Raw genomic sequence first — 17,762 nt, 5'->3', positions numbered from 1 at the left:
CTGCAATGCATCTTGTAGATGTACACTGCTGCTACTGTGTGTCGGTGGTGGAGGGAGTGAATGTTTGTGGATGTGATGCCAATCAAGCGGGCTGCTTTGTCCTGAACGGTGTCAAGCTTCTTGAGTGTTGTCGGAGCTGCACTCATCCAGTCAAGTAGGGGGGAGTATTCCATCACACTCCTGACTTGTACCTTGTAGATGGTGAACAGGCTTTGGGGAGTCAGGAGATGAGTTATTTGTCGCACGATTCCTAGCCTCTGACCTGCTCTCATAACCACAGTATTTAAATGGCTGGTCCAGTTCAGTTTCTGGTCAATGGTAAACCCCAGGATGTTGATAGTGCGGAATTCAGTGATGTTAATGTCATTGAGCATCAAGGTACGATGGTTGGATTTTTTTGTTGGCGATGGTCATTGCTTGACACTTGTGTTGCGTGAATGTTACTTGCCACTTGTCAGCCCAAGCCTGGATGTTGTCCAGATCTTGCTGCATTTGGACATGGACTGCTTCAGTTTCTGAGGAGTTGCGAATGGTGCTGAACATTGTGCAATCATCAACAAACATCTCCACTTCTGACCTTATGATAGAAGGAAGGTCATTGATGAAGCAGCTGAAGATGGTTGGGCCAAGGACACTGTCCTGAGGAACTCCTGCAGTGATGTCCTGGAGCTGAGATGACTGACCTCCAACAACCACAACTATCTTCCTTTGTGCTAGGCATGACTCCAACTAGCCCTTGATTTTCATTGACTCCAGTTTTGCTAGGGCTCCTTGATGCCACACTCAGTCAAATGCTGCCTTGATGTCAAGGGCAGTCACCCAGGAGTTCAGCTCTTTTGTCCATGTTTGAACCAAGGCTGTAATGAGGTCAGGAGCTGAGTGGCCCTGCCGAAACCCAAACTGGCCCTCTGAGCAGGTTATTGCTAAGCAAGTGCTGCTTGATAGCACTGTTGATGACCCCTTACATTACTGATGATCAAGAGTAGACTGGGGCAGTAATTAGCTGGGTTGGATTTACCTTGCTTTTTTGTACAGGACATACCTGGGCAATTTTCCATGTAGCTGGGTAGATGCTCGTGTTGTAGCTGTACTAGAACAGCTTGACTAGGGGTACAGCAAGTTCTGGAGCCCAAGTCTTCAGTGCTATTGCCAGAATGTTGTCAGGGCCTATAGCCTTTGTAGTACCTGGTCCCTTCAGCAGCTTCTTGGTATCACGTGGAGTGAATCGAATTGGTGAAAACTGTCATCTATGATATTGGGGTCCTCCTGGAGGAGGCCAAGATGGACCATCCGCTCTGCACTTCTGGCTGAAGATTGTAGCAAATGCTTCAGCCTTATCTCTTGCACTGATGTGCTGGGCTCCTTCATCCTTGGGATTGGGATATTTGTGCAGCAGCCTCCTCCATTGAGTTGTTTTAATGGTCCACCACCATTCATGACTGGACGTGGCAGGACTGCAGAGCTTAGACCTGATCCGTTGGTTGAGGGATTGCTTAGCCATATCTACCACTTGCTGCTTATACTGTTTGGCACACAAGTAGCCCTGTGTTATGGCTTCACTAGGTTGACATCCCATTTTTAGGTATTCCTGATGTTGCTCCTGCCCTGCCCTCCTGCACTCTTAAATGAAGCAGGGTTGATCCCCTGGCTTGATGATAATGGTAGAGTGGGGGGATATGCTGGGCCATGAGGTTACAGATTGTGTCCGAGTACTGTTTGCTGCTGCTGAAGGCCCAGAGCGCCTCATGGATGCCCAGTCTTGAGTTGCTAGACCTGTTCAAAATCTATCCCATTTAGCACGGTGGTAGTGCCACACAACATGATGGAGGATATCCTCAGTGTGAAGATGGGACTTCATCTCCTCAATGACTGTGCGATGGCCACACCGACCAATACTGTCATGGACAGGTGCATCTGCGGCAGGCAGGTTGGTGAGGATGAGGTCAAGTATGTTGTTTCCTCACTACCTGCTGCAGACCCAGTCTAGCAGCTATGTCCTTTAGGCCTCGGTCAGTAGTGGTGCTACCGAGCCACTTTTGGTGATGGACATTGAAGTCCCCCACCCAGAGTATATTCCGTGCCCTCACCACCCTCAGTACTTGCCCCAAGTGGTGTTCAACATGGATTCATCAGCTGAGGGAGGGCGGTACGTGGTAATCAGCAGGTGGTTTCCTAGCCCTTGTTTGACCTGAAACTTCATGGGGTCCAGAGTTGATATTGAGGACTACCAGGGCAACTCCCTCCCAACTGTATACCACTGTGCCCACCATCTCTGCTGGGCCTGTCCTCCTGGTGGGTCAGGACATACCCAGGGATGGTGATGGTGGTGCTTGGGACATTATCGGTAAGGTATGATTCTGTGAGGATGACTATGTCAGGCTGTTGCTTGACCAGTCTGTGAGACTGCTCTCCCAATTTCAGCACTAGCCCCTGGATGTTAGTAAGGACTTTGCAGGGTTGACAGGGCTGCAATTGTTGTTTCCGGTGCCTAGGTCGATGCTGGGTGATCTATCCGGTTTCATTCCTTACCTACACTAAGATTCTGTTACTAAGGTGCAATTCATAGGATGAGAGGTGATCATTAGATTTGTTTGTCATACACAAATATAATGCCTTATTTGCTGGGCCAAAACCCAGGAGCAATCTCCTTTTATGATACTGAGTATGCCTGCACAGCAACATTTCAGAGATTCAAAAAGGCGGCTTACCATCACCACCTCGAGGGCAATTGGGGATGTGTAGTACTTTCTAGCCTTGCAAGCAATGTACACATCCCATGAACAAAAACCCTTTCTTATCCCATTCCCCCCACCCCGGATACTCCATCGGAATAAAGTGGCATCTGGTTATTCAGACCGATATGCAGTATTTTTTTTTTAAATGGCCAGTGGAATGTTTGCCTTTATCTCAAGGGGGTTGAAATACCATGGATGCAAATTATTGTACAGCTGTACAGTGTCCTGGTTAGACCCCAGCATTGCATGCAACTATTGGCCTTGGAGTTCAGATACACCAGAATTACATTGGATCTTAAAGTTAAATTATGAAGACAGGTTGCTTTGGCTAGGCTTGAAGTCCCTTGAATATTATTTAAGTGACCTTATTATGATGGGACAGATAAGGAGATACTATTTCCTTGAATCGAATGGGTTGGGGGAATCAAGCAAGGGGCACAAAACTTTAAAATTAAAGTTGGGCGTTAAGTAGGAAGTACTTCTAAATGTAAAGGGCAGTGTAAATCTAAAATTCTCTCCTCCAAAAGGCTGTTGAGGCTACATCAGCTGAAAATTTCAAAAGTTTTTTTTCTTGGTGTGTCAAGGATATTAAGTATTATGGAGCTACAGTGGGTATGATAGATCAGCCATGAGCAACTGAATGGCCCAACAGGCTTAAGGAGCTATAAGGCCTATTCCTGTTCCTCTGAAAGAAAGAAGGCAAGATATGAGATTGAAAGTTTTAACTTAGCTCTTGTGGTATGGGGAACACTAGCAAGTCAGCATTTTTAAAAAAAATTTCCATACTTAGTTGCCTGGAGAGCATTGGGGATCAAATACCCCTGGATAATCTTTAGTGTACCAGTGCAGGAGTAATGGGAAGATTAACCTCCTTGCATCCTGTAAAATTCAATAATTTTTTAACTGGTTAGCTGCCAGAAGAACCAAATACAGGTTTGCATAAACAATTGTTTAGAAATTCCTCTCCAACCCAAGCTCCCAGGAGACCTGATGACCCACCTGCCTTCAGTATATAGATTTGAGGCACTAAAAAATTCATCCAGTTCCCTTTTGAATGCTTGCATTGAATCAACATATGTTATGGTAGCAACTTATTCCAGTGATCTTTGTAAATCAAAGTACCTCCTAGCATTGTTTTTGTAACATGGTACTTATGTCCCTGGTCCTCCTTTAAAGCAATCCTTTTGAATGGCCTGTTCTCTTGTACTGAGAATTTTGTTTCGTTATCTTAGAGGCTTCAAAATCTGTGCTTTACTAAATGATTAAGGTGCCTGCAAGATTACATTTCTTGTTTTGTGTAAACTTAACTTATAACTACTTCAAGTTGATGCTTATTGTCATTGTAAATTCTGTTTAAAACTTGCATAATTCACTTGGCTAATTTATATGGGTAATATCATATTGCCATGGTGAAATCTTCTATCACCAGTGGTATTGTTTTAGAGGAAAAGCACTGTTCTATTCACAGAACTTGTATTTGTTGCTGTTTGTTCATTCTGTCTCATTTTTCATTAATATTACATTATGAAATATCCAGGAGTTTGTTTTTATGCAGCTGACCTGAAGAAAATGGACCAAGAAATTCCTACAGAATTTTCAACTACGTTTCTAATTAATAAGCTGACTGAAAATGACAAATTTCAAACCAAGGAATCAAATTCAGATATTCACATGAATGAATGTGGGGTCAGTGTGCCATTTTGTTCTTTAATTTTTTTTATTATTTCATGGGACATGACTGTTGCTGGCTAGGCCAGCATTTTTCTTGCCCATTCCTAATTTCCCTTGAGGATGGTGATGAACCACCGTCTTGAGCCACTGCCATGTTTAAATGTATGTTATGTTTTAAACTCTGAAAAATTTTAATCATTGACTTGTTGAATAATGGCTTGCATTCAAAACATCATTTGGATATTTGCTTTAAATTGTACTTCAAATAATAAGCATATGGCTAAAAACTTTTCCCTTCTTCTTAGAGTATGAAACTTTTGAGTTCACATGCGAAAGCTGAAGAACCTAAATTAGTCAATGGCACAGATTCCTTCTTGAGCATAAGTGCAATTGCTTCTGCTATAGCTGATGCGTCAGTGAGTGCTGACCCTGCTCAGCTAGCTACAATGATTTTGGAGCTTTCTAATAAGAACAGGAAGAAAATTGAGCACGCAACAACTAGCAGCAAACCAAGTGTGCAGCTGCACGACCAGGAAAGCAACATGAAGGATTTGTGTGTTCTTGTGGAGAAGAATTGTGAAAGACCTGAGACCAGTGAAAGTGAAGTCCTGAAATCTGAATTTAAACCATTATCAGAATCTGTTTCTGCTTACAGTTTAGATTCTGTTGTTTCATCTGAAAATTCCAGAAATCCTCACAGCACGTCAAGTTCATTTTCAGAGCAATCTATCTCAAGTAGAACCAGCAAGCAGGAACATAAGGAAACAATATATTCAAAAGAAGAGTTGGGCCAATTTAATGCTATTGAAACACGAAATGTAACTCAGTCAGATGAAACTTGTCTGTCAGTCAAATTAGTTGAGGGTAAGAGCAGATCACATAGTCAGAATGATCACACAAAAACTTTTGTACTTGAGAAGAGCAAATTTCCTGGCCCCAAACATGGTGGAAGTCAAGTTATCGATGTCAAATTAATGACAAAAGAAGAATTTTTTGATAACCAAGGTACGTCAGTTGGAAGTACACTCACTGATGTGCCAAAGTTAACTGGCACTGTTAAATCAGTGGAGAAACATGGTGAATCTTTTTTAACTGTTTCTTCTACACAGAATGTTTGTCTGGTGGATAATGAACCAAACTTGGATAAAACTCTTTGTAAAACAAAGAATGAAAGTGGAACAGAGATATTGCAAAAAGATGTTGAGGAAGGGTCTTCAGAAACATTATCTGATGACAGAATATTTAAGACAGAACAGAAAAACATGAAGGTCACTGTTTCTTCACAACCCACTGCTGTTCAAGGTGTGGCAATGAATAATTCCAGTTTGCATTGTCCAAAAATGCATACTATTGAGCAAAGATTTAGAAAATCAAAGAGCGATACAATATGTGAAGATGACAAAGCAATACACATAATTTCAAAGCCACAAGTGGGAAGAGATGAACCAGAAAGCTCAGATCCCCATGACCAAGTGAGAGTCAGCTTTGAACAATCAAATCATGACCCAACTGCACCAAAAAACAATGAAACTGGTGAGCAGTCATTAAATAATGAAGTACCCATTGCATTAAAATGATATTGGCTATTGTAATTTAAAAAATAATAAAATGTCAAATTTTCTAGGGTTACCTTCTTAGAACCATCCATTGCAGTTATGTGTAAACTTGAGATCATCCAATACTCTGCCTGTGCCTTAACTTGCTGAAAGTTCCATTCCCCTATCATCCTTGTGCTTGCTGACCTATATTGGCCTCTGACCAAGCAATGTCGTGGTTTTAAAATTCTCATCCATTTCTTTTCCCCCAAAACTCTTCATAGCTTCGATCCTCCCTATCCATGTACCCTCCTCCAGCCCCACAACCCTCCAAGATCTAATTCTGGTCTCTTGTGAATCCCCAACTTTAATTATCCACCACTGACAGCCACTCCTCGAGTTGCCTAGGCCCTAAGCCCCTTAAAAGCTACCTCTTTGACCAAACGTTTGGTCATCTGACCTAATATCTCCTATGTGGCTTGGTGTCATATTTTGTTTTATAACGCTCCTGTGAAGTGCCTTGAGACATTATGTGCGATATTAATATAAGTTGATAATGGAATCACTTGAACATCATTTTTAACAGATCAAGTGTGTGTGGTGATGCACAACAAATGTAGATAATTTTTAGTGGTTCAGTACTTTTGACATTGCATGTAATTTTAGCCAAAAAATACATAGTCAACTTCTGCCGTTCGCGCCCCCCTCCATCAGGGTTATGTTTACCCGCATTATCTGTGTATCCAATTGTGGTTGCCCCCCCACCCCCGAAACTTTGCTCATCCACAATTAAAAGTGTAACAATCCAGATGCCCCAAGTGATATTTAAACAGCACACACCTGTGTAATGTGTGGCAAACCCCATGTTTTGGGACCCTCTTAAAGTACTGGTGCCACTGCACACTTACAAACATTGTACTCAAAGTGTTGCTGCTCCCCTGCCCACCAAGCTTTTTTTATACTAAAAAATTAAACAGCACTTACACTAGCAAAAGATTTAAAGTTTCTGCACATGGTCCTGAAAGGTTAATTAAGAACTTCATAAAATTCTTCAGAAACCATAAAAAAAACATTTGTCCTCTTTTCCTTGAAGAAAGCGTGCAGTACAAATATCCCTTCACTATGTGCAGTCTCCATGTGCACGTGTACAATACTGTGATTTGTAAATTGCACTACAGGTATGTACTGTATTCTGTAATAGAAAAGCTTTAAATTGTTTTCTTGTGTTGACACAATTCAGCAAAATTGTCATCAATTTAATTTTAAAAAATAGTTTTAATTGACTCCAATATAAACATGTGAAATTTGGGGATGGCTGGAACATATCCAATTCAGTCCCATAATAAACTGTTTGTCATTTGCGATTTCACCTTTCGAGAGATCGTGGGAACGGAGCTCCCCCACCCCCAAACGGCAGGAGTTGACTGTACTGACTTTCAAAGTAACATACTTTATATGTAATGTAACCCATTGATCAGACCTGAATTGCATTGGATAGTTATATAAAATATTTTGGGATAGAAAATAGCAGCCTTGTGAATTATATAAAGAAATCGCAAGGAGCAACTTCTGTTGTAACATAGAAGAAGCATTATATTTGCCAATAACTTCATTGCTTCTAAATTTGTAGGATAAAGTGAAGCATGAATTATAAACTGTGATCAGAATACGTTAATCTCATGCAGCTCTGGCATTGTGCGTTGGTGCTGTTTCATACTGAAATTAAAATACAATGATCTTAATGGGTAGTAAATACATAATTTTTAACTGAAATACATAATTTTCTTTCATTATAGATCATTGTTCTGTGGCAGATCAGGTAAACTTGAGGCCATTGACTCATTCTTCACCAAGCCAAGTAACAGATTTACAAACTGCCACAAGGTAAAGAGGTTTTCTTTCGTGCGTCCCTGTTCAATTTTATGAATATTGTTTTGGGTGCATCCACAAAGTGGCAGGTTACTCAGACCAGAAGCTTGAAACATTTCTAATTACTTAAGCGCCTTATTCAGTAGAATATTAGCATGTTTTTTGCAAAGTGAGCACTTGGAACACTTTGCTGAAATCTGTCGTTCAAAACCAATTTACAAAGTCCTACTATCCAACCATGAGTAAGAACTCTGGGGTGGCCATCTATGAATTGGCTGCCCAGCTAGTCTGAAGCTTCCTTTAAAAAAGGGCAATAAGCATCCCAGATTAGTTCCAAATTAGTGCTGTCATGAATGGTCTAGCACAGAGGAGAGATACTGGCCTGTGCATTTGATGTCTGTAATGGCAATGTATGGAGATAATTGTTGAATAATTTTATAGTATTTTTAAAACTTCAGAGAGGAAATGGGATGAGGACTACCCTGCCATTTTTTCCTTTTAACGATATTTCTTTAGATAACCTCTGATTTTCAAAGAGCCACTTCAAAATATGAAGACCACTCCTCTGGTTGAGTTAATAAATTCAACACTTCATAAAGCTGAACCGTACATTTGTAACAGCAAGATCCCAGATTCTGTTTTCAGTTAGGTGATCCAGGCTAGGGTGCCAGTCGGGGCCTGGTGCTTCTAGATTTGGGAGCAGAGAAAATCAGCCATACTTTTTGCTTGTTTGCTATCCAGAGGTCCATGTTGAGAAATGTAGGACTTTCATCCTTGGATGAGGATGGGATCTAGCTTAGATGTGATTCTTTCTTTCCTCCTCCTTCCCCAACAGTTGAATAGTTTGCTTGTGTACTGTGTTGCTTCAAACATGAAAATTAGACACATGGCAAGGTACTGAAACTTGGCCAACTTCTGTAGAAACATAACCTATGAGAAAGGAGGGGAGAAATTGAATAAAGTAACAGAAAAATAGCCTGCCTGGCTCTTGGATGGTGGTTATCATGGATCGCGATAAATTTTGCCTATTTTTCAAAACCCATCCAGGCTGAGCAGAAAGGTGTGCCATAATCTTAAAAATAATCGTATTTTTGACTAGGGTTGTACTGCTTGAAAAACTATTAACAACAGAATCCCTATAAACATATTTTCAAAGTAGTTAGAATCGAGCCTGTGAATGGGTTTAATCTTGAGTAAAATCATTTACCAGTTACTGTATTGCCCCGAGAGATTAATCTAATAGTAAATTTTGTGCCTGTTTCAGCCTGGAGACACTGCCTGGTGTAGAATAAAGCCATACAGAGCAGTGACCCTCCTTCAATTTTTGATCTTTGCATTAGCAGATCTCATCTAGACCAGCAGATGGAGTGCTGCAGTTGACTGCTGGAAAGTCTGCAGTTTGTCCAAGGATGAGCATCTGGGCAAGTTACAGTGCCCTTTGGTAAATAGGCTACTGACATTCTTTGTCATGAACTCCAGTGAGTACTGGAGATCTACCAGTATCCAAGGAACTGGGGAACTTGGGACCGGCAGAAAAAGAGGGCAAACAAAACTATCATTGTCTTACATTGATGGTTTATTATCTTAATGTGTTAATTGCAGGGCTGATTTTCTATTCCTTAAAGTACATTTTCCCTTTTCCAGCAGTTCTTTCTCATTGACATACTCCAACCCAAACCTTAGCAGACTGAGCTATATCTCTGGTGTTGACACAACACTGCAAAACAGCACAGCCATTGATGGTCCAGCGAATGCTAAGGTAGGAGAATGCTGTGAAACCTGAAATAGCAACTTAGATTTATATAAGCAATTTTAACATATTAAAATGTCCCAAAGTATTTCATAGGAACGCTATCAAACAATATTTAACACTAAGCCACATAAGGAAGTGTTAAGAGAGGTTTAGGAAAGGAACTCCAGAAGGTAGGACCCAAGCAGCTGAAGGCACAATCACCAGTGGTCAGAATTAGAGGTGCATACATATTTTGGTAAACTTTGGGAAGGATGGGGTTACAAGATAGGGAGGGACAAGGCCATGGAGGGATTTGAAAATCATTGGGAGTTATAAAATCAAGGCATTGCCTGACCAGAAGCAGGTTAGGGAATACAGGGTGATGGATGAGCGGATATGGGCAACAGTTTTGGGTGAGCACAAGTTTACCTGGGGTGCAAAGTGGAAGACTGGCCAGGTAAGCATTGGAATAATTGCATCTAGAAGCAACAAAGGCATGAATGAGGGTTTCAGCAGAAGACCTGAGGCAGGGTGGAGAGGACATCTTAAAGCTGAAAGTAAATAGGTAAATGAAGTGGCACTCCTCAGTGTTGGGTTATTGCACTGCCTGCTGTGAAAGACATTTCAAAAGATTTCCAGATCACAATTTCTGATCATTGCACAAATTTTCAATTATAACCACTTGCTCGAAGAAACAAATGTAGGAAGCACTTAGCAAAAAAATAATTTCTGCTACCAAAGCAGAAACATACAGCAAGCAAGGTGGCATCAGAAAAGTAAAACAGATCAACATTTCAGTTAGGCAGCAGCATTTTAACTTTTGATCTCTGAAGGATTTCTACTTATTTTTCGTTACAGAAGCTAATATTCATGCCATGTACCAACAGCATTTTCTGTTCAGTTTTATTTCCAACATTTGAAATTTCTTTATTCTCTTCTCAAGGGCAACTAGGGATGGGCAATAAATGCTGGCCCAGCCAGTGAAGCCCACATCCTGTGAATGAATGAAAAAAAATATTGTTTTTGTGTGTACACATAAAATTTTAAAGGCATCTACCTTCCTTGCAAATAAAATCATGGGTACAACTGGTAAGGCCGAAAATGGTTTGTAGTTTGTGTAATTGAGTGTGGATGATTTGCAAGTTGCTCGAATTCAGGGATGTTGCCAAATTACCCATAAATGATTGAAAATCAACTGATGGTTTTGATCACGGAATGCTAATAGTCAAAGTGCATTTCAGTAAGAAAACCTGAATGTCAGAAAGTGCTACTTCATGCACTGTAGAGGAAACCTGGAATTCTTTTTCCCCCAAAAGCTGTTTGGGCTAGAGTCAATTGAAAATTTCAAAACCAATTTTAGTTTTTGTTAATCAAGGATATTAAGGGTCAGGGTATCAAGACTGGTAGATGGTGTTAAGATACAGGTCAACCATGATCTAACGAACTGGGGTAACAGGCTGAAGGTCTACTCCTGTTCCTATATTTCCTCTTAACCCAACTGCTGGCCATAGATTATTAATCGTCTCAATTTTCTAGCACTATACTGTCCAGTGAAAGCATTTATTCTCAGTTGGGCATATGTATTAATCTTGCTGGATTAGAACAAACTGAACTTGAATTAGAGTACAAGGAAGCATTAATAGGATTTTTTTTGGAAGGGTGTTCTTATGTCCTCTTATTGAGCAATAAAGCATAGCTTAAAAGCAAGGTTATGTGGTATAATTTGTGGTCCCATAACAACATCAGGTTTAACCCCCACCTCCCACCCCCAATAAATCATGTGGTCTGTTTTTTTTTAAAAATGGCATTGGGAAGGGTAACATGTCAAAAACGTGCTTTAGGTTTTAAAAGAAACTATATATGCTTTTTGCCACTCAGACTGTGATAATTTGCCGCCACATTTAGAGGTAGTGGTCCAAGGTTGTATTGAATCACTGAATGAGGAGAGGCCATTGACTTGGTGTCTTGGACCTTTACTTATCCACTTAAATAAAAGACTAATGCATATCTCTTACTACCATTAACTTGAATCTTTTAGATTTTGGCCAATTATTTCTTCTTGTGTTACCTACGTTCCTTCACTAAATCTGAATAGAATACAGAAAGGATGAAAGATGTGAATTGTTTACTCTGACCATAGATCAACACCACCAAGCAATTATTTACATACAAACTAAATTTATAGGTTCTCTCTGGTATGGTCCTGAGTTGTTGGATCTGCCTTTAATGCCAGTTGCTCCAGTCTCTGAGCAAATGGCAAAGGCAGTGAATTTGGATTGTTAATAGTCTCAACAGTAGATGTAATTAGTGCAAGAGGAATGCAGATGAAAGTATTGATCCATTGCTTTCTGTTCCAGATCATTCATTATCCTTTAATCTTGCTGCATGCTCTTATATTTTCTATTTACTTGTTTTCTCCCTACTTAATTTATTCAAACTTCAAATCTCTTTTCGCTCCTCTTGCCCTTTCAGTCAGTTTCAGAAGTTTCTCAGAGTTCATTTGGTGTACAAGCTCTTGATGTCAGTTACAGATTAACTTTTATGGCCAATATCACCACTGAAAATGGTGACTGAGAAGTGGACGTCTCAAACAATATGGTTCTCCCTCCTTTCTTTTGTTTAGCAGATTTTGTAACTCCAGAATATACCAGGTTTTTAAAATTAGAAAGCGGTTCAATAGGATAGACAGAAAAAATGTTTCCATTTGTGGAGGAAACCAAAACTAGGGGCGATAAGTATATAGGTAGTCACCAATAAACACGATAAAGAATGTGGTAGAAACTTCACCCATAGTGTGATTAGAATGTGGAACTTGCTACCAAAAGGAACGGTAAAGGAAATAACATTGTCTTTCAGGGGAAGCTAGATCGATACATGGGTGGGAAAGGAATTAAAGATATGTTGATGGGATGGGAGGATACTTAGATGGAGCATAAAAATGGACACCGATCTGTTGGATCAAATTGCCTATTTTTGGTTCTGTAAATTCTATGCAATATACTTCGTGAAAACTGTTCTACATATTTTAAATTGGGTGCTATCTGTCGGTTTACAATATTACAGCCTGAGTTTCTGAAAGGTCATACTGGAAACATTATGATATTTAAAAAAAATAAATAAATCTGTGACAATGTATTCTGAATTCATATATATTTGGAAGACCTTTAGGTTAGAAATAATTGACTGATGTCACACCACAGCTGAGTTGTACAGTTTGGTCGGAGTTCAGTGAATGAAAGTTTTAAGACTGGGGAAAATAAATCAGAAGCTTTACAAAAACCAGAAGACCAAAAAAATGTATGGAACCCATAAGAGAGTAGATTGTATGTAGTGTTCAGGAGCCAGCAACTTTCTGGTTTCATGTTTATACTGTATTTGCATATAAATACAGCCCATAATTGTTAAATAACTATGGTCTGCCAATACCTTTAGCAAACCAACCTACAGTGTATTCTGTTCCTAAAAGTATAATTTTCTTCCACAGAATGACAAAACCATCGAGCTAAGCACTACAATTATTCGATCAAGTCCCACTCCAACGCCAGATCAAACTCTAGTTAATCCAAGTGAATTGACAATTTCAAGCTCGTTGGAGGAACATACAGATGATTCTTGCAATCCTCGCTCACAGCCAAGACAATCGGGTTGTGATAAACAGCAAAGCCACGAATGCAAAAGTTCTGTGGATAAAGCTGAAGATGGATGTCATTCACAAATAGCTGACATATCTTCTCCACAGTCTGAGGAAGCAAAAATACTACAATCAAGTAATCAGCAATTGGATGCTTTTCCTCCTGCAGCATCAGGCAAGCCAATGGCGTATGAAGAATCATCTACAATACAAAAAGCTGATCATGTTCATGCATCTTGGCAGGACAAGATGAACAGAATACATTGTAGAGACAACATTCAAGGATCCTACACAACTACTAGTGGGTTAGGTGTTCTCCCACCATTAAATACTAATTGCAGATATATGCCCATTTCAAGCTTTAAACCTCAAGGAGCTTCTTCAGATGGGCCCACGGCAGGCCCGACATTACTTACTGGACATTCATTATTAACAACTCCACTGGCCCAGCAGTATCTGGGAACTCTGACCTCCACTTCCAATTGTCTAAATGTGCCTTTGACCTCATGCCACTTGGGCAACACTTTGTCTTCTAATATGCATAATCTTGCAACTGGTTTGCCTGGTGCTAATTTGCTCATTGGAAATATTCAAGCATTTGGGACTCACCTTGATCCTAAATTGGGGGCAAGGATGTTAGACCCAGCTCAATTCTACAGTGCACACACCATACCTTTGGACTCGCAGTCTATTAGCTACCAACCTTCTAGAATTGGCATGATTGATCAGTGGTCAGGTGGACATCAATTGAGAGATGTTGGTACGTATTTTTCTGGTATCTTTCTGGAGCTGAAGTTGCTGTTATAACTAGATGTGCTGATATTTTTTTCAAAAAGCAAAACAGAAAAAGCACCAGGCTTCATTACCCCTTTGATACACTATAGAAGTATAGCCTCATTCATACTTTGACTTGCCATAGGACTTTTACTCTGGGGAATTATGTGTCAACAGGAAAATGTCATATCACTTCATTGCACCTAAAACAATGAACCACACATGGTTTTGCACCACACAAGATCCACAATATTACGTAAGTTCATTTTTCTGCGACTAAACTTCTTGGCTCACCCCTGACTTGCTGCCAAACTGGAGTTAGTATCCCCAGCTCTACAGGTGTAGATTGTACGAGACAGATTGTCAAGTATGTTTATATCCAAGTGTGGATAATGCAGATTTTGTTTTCATTTTGAAGTTTTCCAGAAGCCCAAGGTGGTGGTGTTACTGGGTAGATTAAAATATTAGATGAATCTTTTCTAATCCAGCTTTTTTGAAGTAACACACAGAACTATAATCTGCTCTCTAGATAGCCATATAAAAAGCAAATGAAACAGAAAAAATAAATGAACAACATTCAATAGCTAAAGTTGACAATTTAATATTGCATTTGGTAGAGTTTCCCAAGCTGGGCTTCAGTCATATGGCATGATTTATGAAATACATTACCTGGATTGCAAAGTATATTTAGTTCAGCATGTCTGCACCAACATACGATGGAGGTTTTCTGTTTGTGAAATGTTAGTTTGCACCTTAGTTATCTCTGTTCAGCGAAACTGGAGCGTCTTCTCCAGGGCATAAGTCTGGGCAAAATTTATAGAGACCCTGGGCTGTCCAAACGTCAAGGTCCCTCCTTTTGACCCCCCTGTTGGGTCCGAAATGATGCAGAGCACTACATTTGACCCCAGCTTGGATGCAAGAATTGCCTGAAAGATGACTGAGTCAGGTCTACACCTGCTTTTGGGCTGTACTGTCAACTTTTTGTCAGGGTTTACTACCTTAGTCTTTACCTCTCCAGTTGGGCTATTTTCCCCTAGCTGGGAGTTTGGTTCATGAGCACCAGGGCATATCCACACACCACTGGGCCTACAGGCTGCATGCCTGGGGACCATATCTCCTTTGGGTTTCTCAGAAGCTTTAGTTTGGAGCCACAAGGTACCCAGTTTCCATGTGTTACCATGAGGAGGCACAGCTGAGGACTTGCCTGTGGAGATACTGTGTATTGACAGGGAAAGACTTGTGCATTAAAAACAAAAATTGCTAGAAAAACTCAGCAGGGTCTGACAGCATCTGTGGAGAGAAAGGCAGAGTTAACGTTTCGAGTCTGTATGACTCTTCCGTTCTGAAGAAGAGCGATACGGACTCAAAACGTTAACTCTGTCTTTCCACAGATGCTGTCAGACCTGAGTTTTTCCAGCAATTTTTGTTTTTGTTTCAGATTTCCAGCATCCACAGCATTTTGCTTTTATCTAAGGATTTATGCACTTGGCTCCATTTTTCACATTGCGACTAACCAGGTGTATAGGCTGAAAGTAAAAAGCACACAAGAGCTCTAAGCACTTTACAAAATGCAGTGATATTCTCACCTTCATTGTTTCTATATAGTGTGATTTTATAAATTTGACTGATTCACAAAATGTATTAGGAAGGAATGACGGCACAAACATGGTAAGCCTAAAAACCAAGACAAACTTGACCCTGTTAGGGAGAGAGAGATGTCTTTGGACATGCACTACAATTGTGTAGGATGCTGAGGCAAGTAAGGGTGGAAATTGCAGAGGCAATGGTTATAACCATCCAATCCATGGATACAGGGAAGGTGCCAGACGACTGGAGAATTCCAAATAATATACCCTTGTTCAAAAAAGGGTGCAAAGTTAAATTCAGCAACTACAGGCCACACAGTTTATCCTTGGTGGTGGAAAAGCTTTTAAAAACAATATCCAGAAAAAAACTAGTCACTTGGACAAATGTGGATTAATTAAGGAAAGTCACCACGGATTTGTTGAAGGCTAATGTGGTTAACTATTTGAGTAACAGAGGGTTGATGAGGGTAATGCAGTTGGTGGTGTTTATATGGACTTCCAAAACGCACCTAATTAAAGTATTATAACTGGTTTGTCAGCAAAGTTGATGCCTATGGAATAAACAAGACAGTGGCAGCATGGAAATGAGTTACAGGAAACAGTAGTGGTGAATGGTTCTTTTTCGGAAGATGTATAGTGGGGCTCCCCAGGAGACACCGTTGGTTTTCAGAATCTGTATTAATGACATAATGTGGGTGTGAAGGGTGCAATTTCAAAACTTTGAAGCATTGTGATCTGTGAGGATAGTGCTAGACTTCGAGGACATAAACAGGTTGGTGGAATGGGCAGACATGTAGCAGATGAAATTTAATGTAGAGAAGTGTAAAGTGATGCATTTTGGTAGGATGGACGAGAAAAATCAATTTAAGATAAAAGGGTACAATTCTAAGGGGGTGTAGGAGCAATGGGGCCTGGCGTATATCTGCACGTTCGAGGTGACAGCACAGGTTGAGAAATCAGAAACCATTTGGGATCTTGGGATTTACAAATAGAGTACAAAAGCAAGGATGTTCTGATGAACCTTGATAGAATACTGGTTGGTTCAGCCTCAACAGCAATATTTTGTCCAATTCTGGACACCACTCTTTAGCAAGGATACATAGACATTGGAAAGGGTGCAGTAAAGATTTAGGAGAATGGTTCCAGGGATGAGGAACTTCATTAACATGGCTAGATTGGAGAAGCTGGGGCTGTTCTCCTTAGACAAGAGAAAGTTGAGAGGAGACTTGATAGAGGTATTCAAAATCGTGAGGGACCTAAACAGAGTAGTTGAGGGTAAACTATTCCCATTGGTGGAAGGATCGAGAAACAGAGGACACCCATTTAAAGTGATTGGCAAAAGAACAAGAGGGGACAGGAGGAAAAAATGTTTTTATACAACAAGTAATGAAAGACACTGCCTGGGTGTGTGATGGAGGCAGATTCACTTGTGGCTTTCAGACTGTAATTGGATAAGCACCTGAAGAGAAATAACTTGCAGGGCTATTGGGGGGGGGTGAAGGCTGGAGAGTGCAAGAGCAACTTGGCTGAAAGCCAGAGAGCTGGCATGGACTCGCCAGTCCAAATGGCCTCATTCGTTGTTGTAACCATTGTAATTCTATACTGAGACCACACCTAGAATTCTGTGCTCTGTTTTGGATGAGGAAGGATGTACTTGCCTTTAAGGTAGTACAGCGAAGATTCACAAGATTGGTCCCTGAGATGAGAGGGTGGCCCTATGCGAGGCCAAGTAAATTGGATTTATATTCTCGAGTTTAGAAGGATGAGAGGTAATCTCGTTGAATTATTAAAATTCTGAAGGGGCTTGACAGGACTGAGGTTGTTTCCTCCTGGCTGGTGACTCAAGAACAGGGGCACGGCCTCATGATTAAGGTTCAATTACTTAGGACTGAGATGAAGAGATATTTCTTCATTCAAAGAATTGTGATTGAAGAATTCTCTCAAGGGCTCAGATTTCAGGTGTGGCATCACCAGGGAAATTATTGCTCAAGCAACTTCAGTGCCAGATGGTATCAACCATTCTTCAGTGCATGTTCCCCCAGAGTTAGTCAAACCCACCTGTAAATATAACCAAGGGGCATTGGAACAACTGTCAAGTAGTAATCCAAGAAAGCTTTGTACTTAGTTCCGGTTGTGGAAGATTGGTAACATTATAGTCTTCAGCAGTAAGGGAATTCAGCAGTGAATCTTTACCGAAATAACTTATGAGAAACCAGAGCTGAATGTATG

General features: G+C 40.5%; 1 protein-coding gene across 1 annotated transcript in view; it reads left to right on the top strand.

Moving 5' to 3' along the window:
- cep192 (centrosomal protein 192) overlaps positions 1–17,762 on the top strand; it is a 161,757-nt gene that overhangs the window by 63,761 nt on the left and 80,234 nt on the right. Inside the window, exons 26-30 of the mRNA XM_041189313.1 lie at positions 4,273–4,421; positions 4,712–5,939; positions 7,738–7,825; positions 9,455–9,569; positions 13,027–13,933. Coding sequence (XP_041045247.1) covers positions 4,273–4,421; positions 4,712–5,939; positions 7,738–7,825; positions 9,455–9,569; positions 13,027–13,933 — 2,487 coding nt within the window. The remainder of the gene's footprint in view (positions 1–4,272; positions 4,422–4,711; positions 5,940–7,737; positions 7,826–9,454; positions 9,570–13,026; positions 13,934–17,762) is intronic.

This window comes from Carcharodon carcharias, chromosome 6 (assembly GCF_017639515.1).
Source record: "Carcharodon carcharias isolate sCarCar2 chromosome 6, sCarCar2.pri, whole genome shotgun sequence".
Taxonomy (NCBI): Eukaryota; Metazoa; Chordata; class Chondrichthyes; order Lamniformes; family Lamnidae; genus Carcharodon; species Carcharodon carcharias.
Note: the sequence above shows the minus strand (reverse complement) of the source record. Positions and strands in the feature narration are given on the sequence as shown.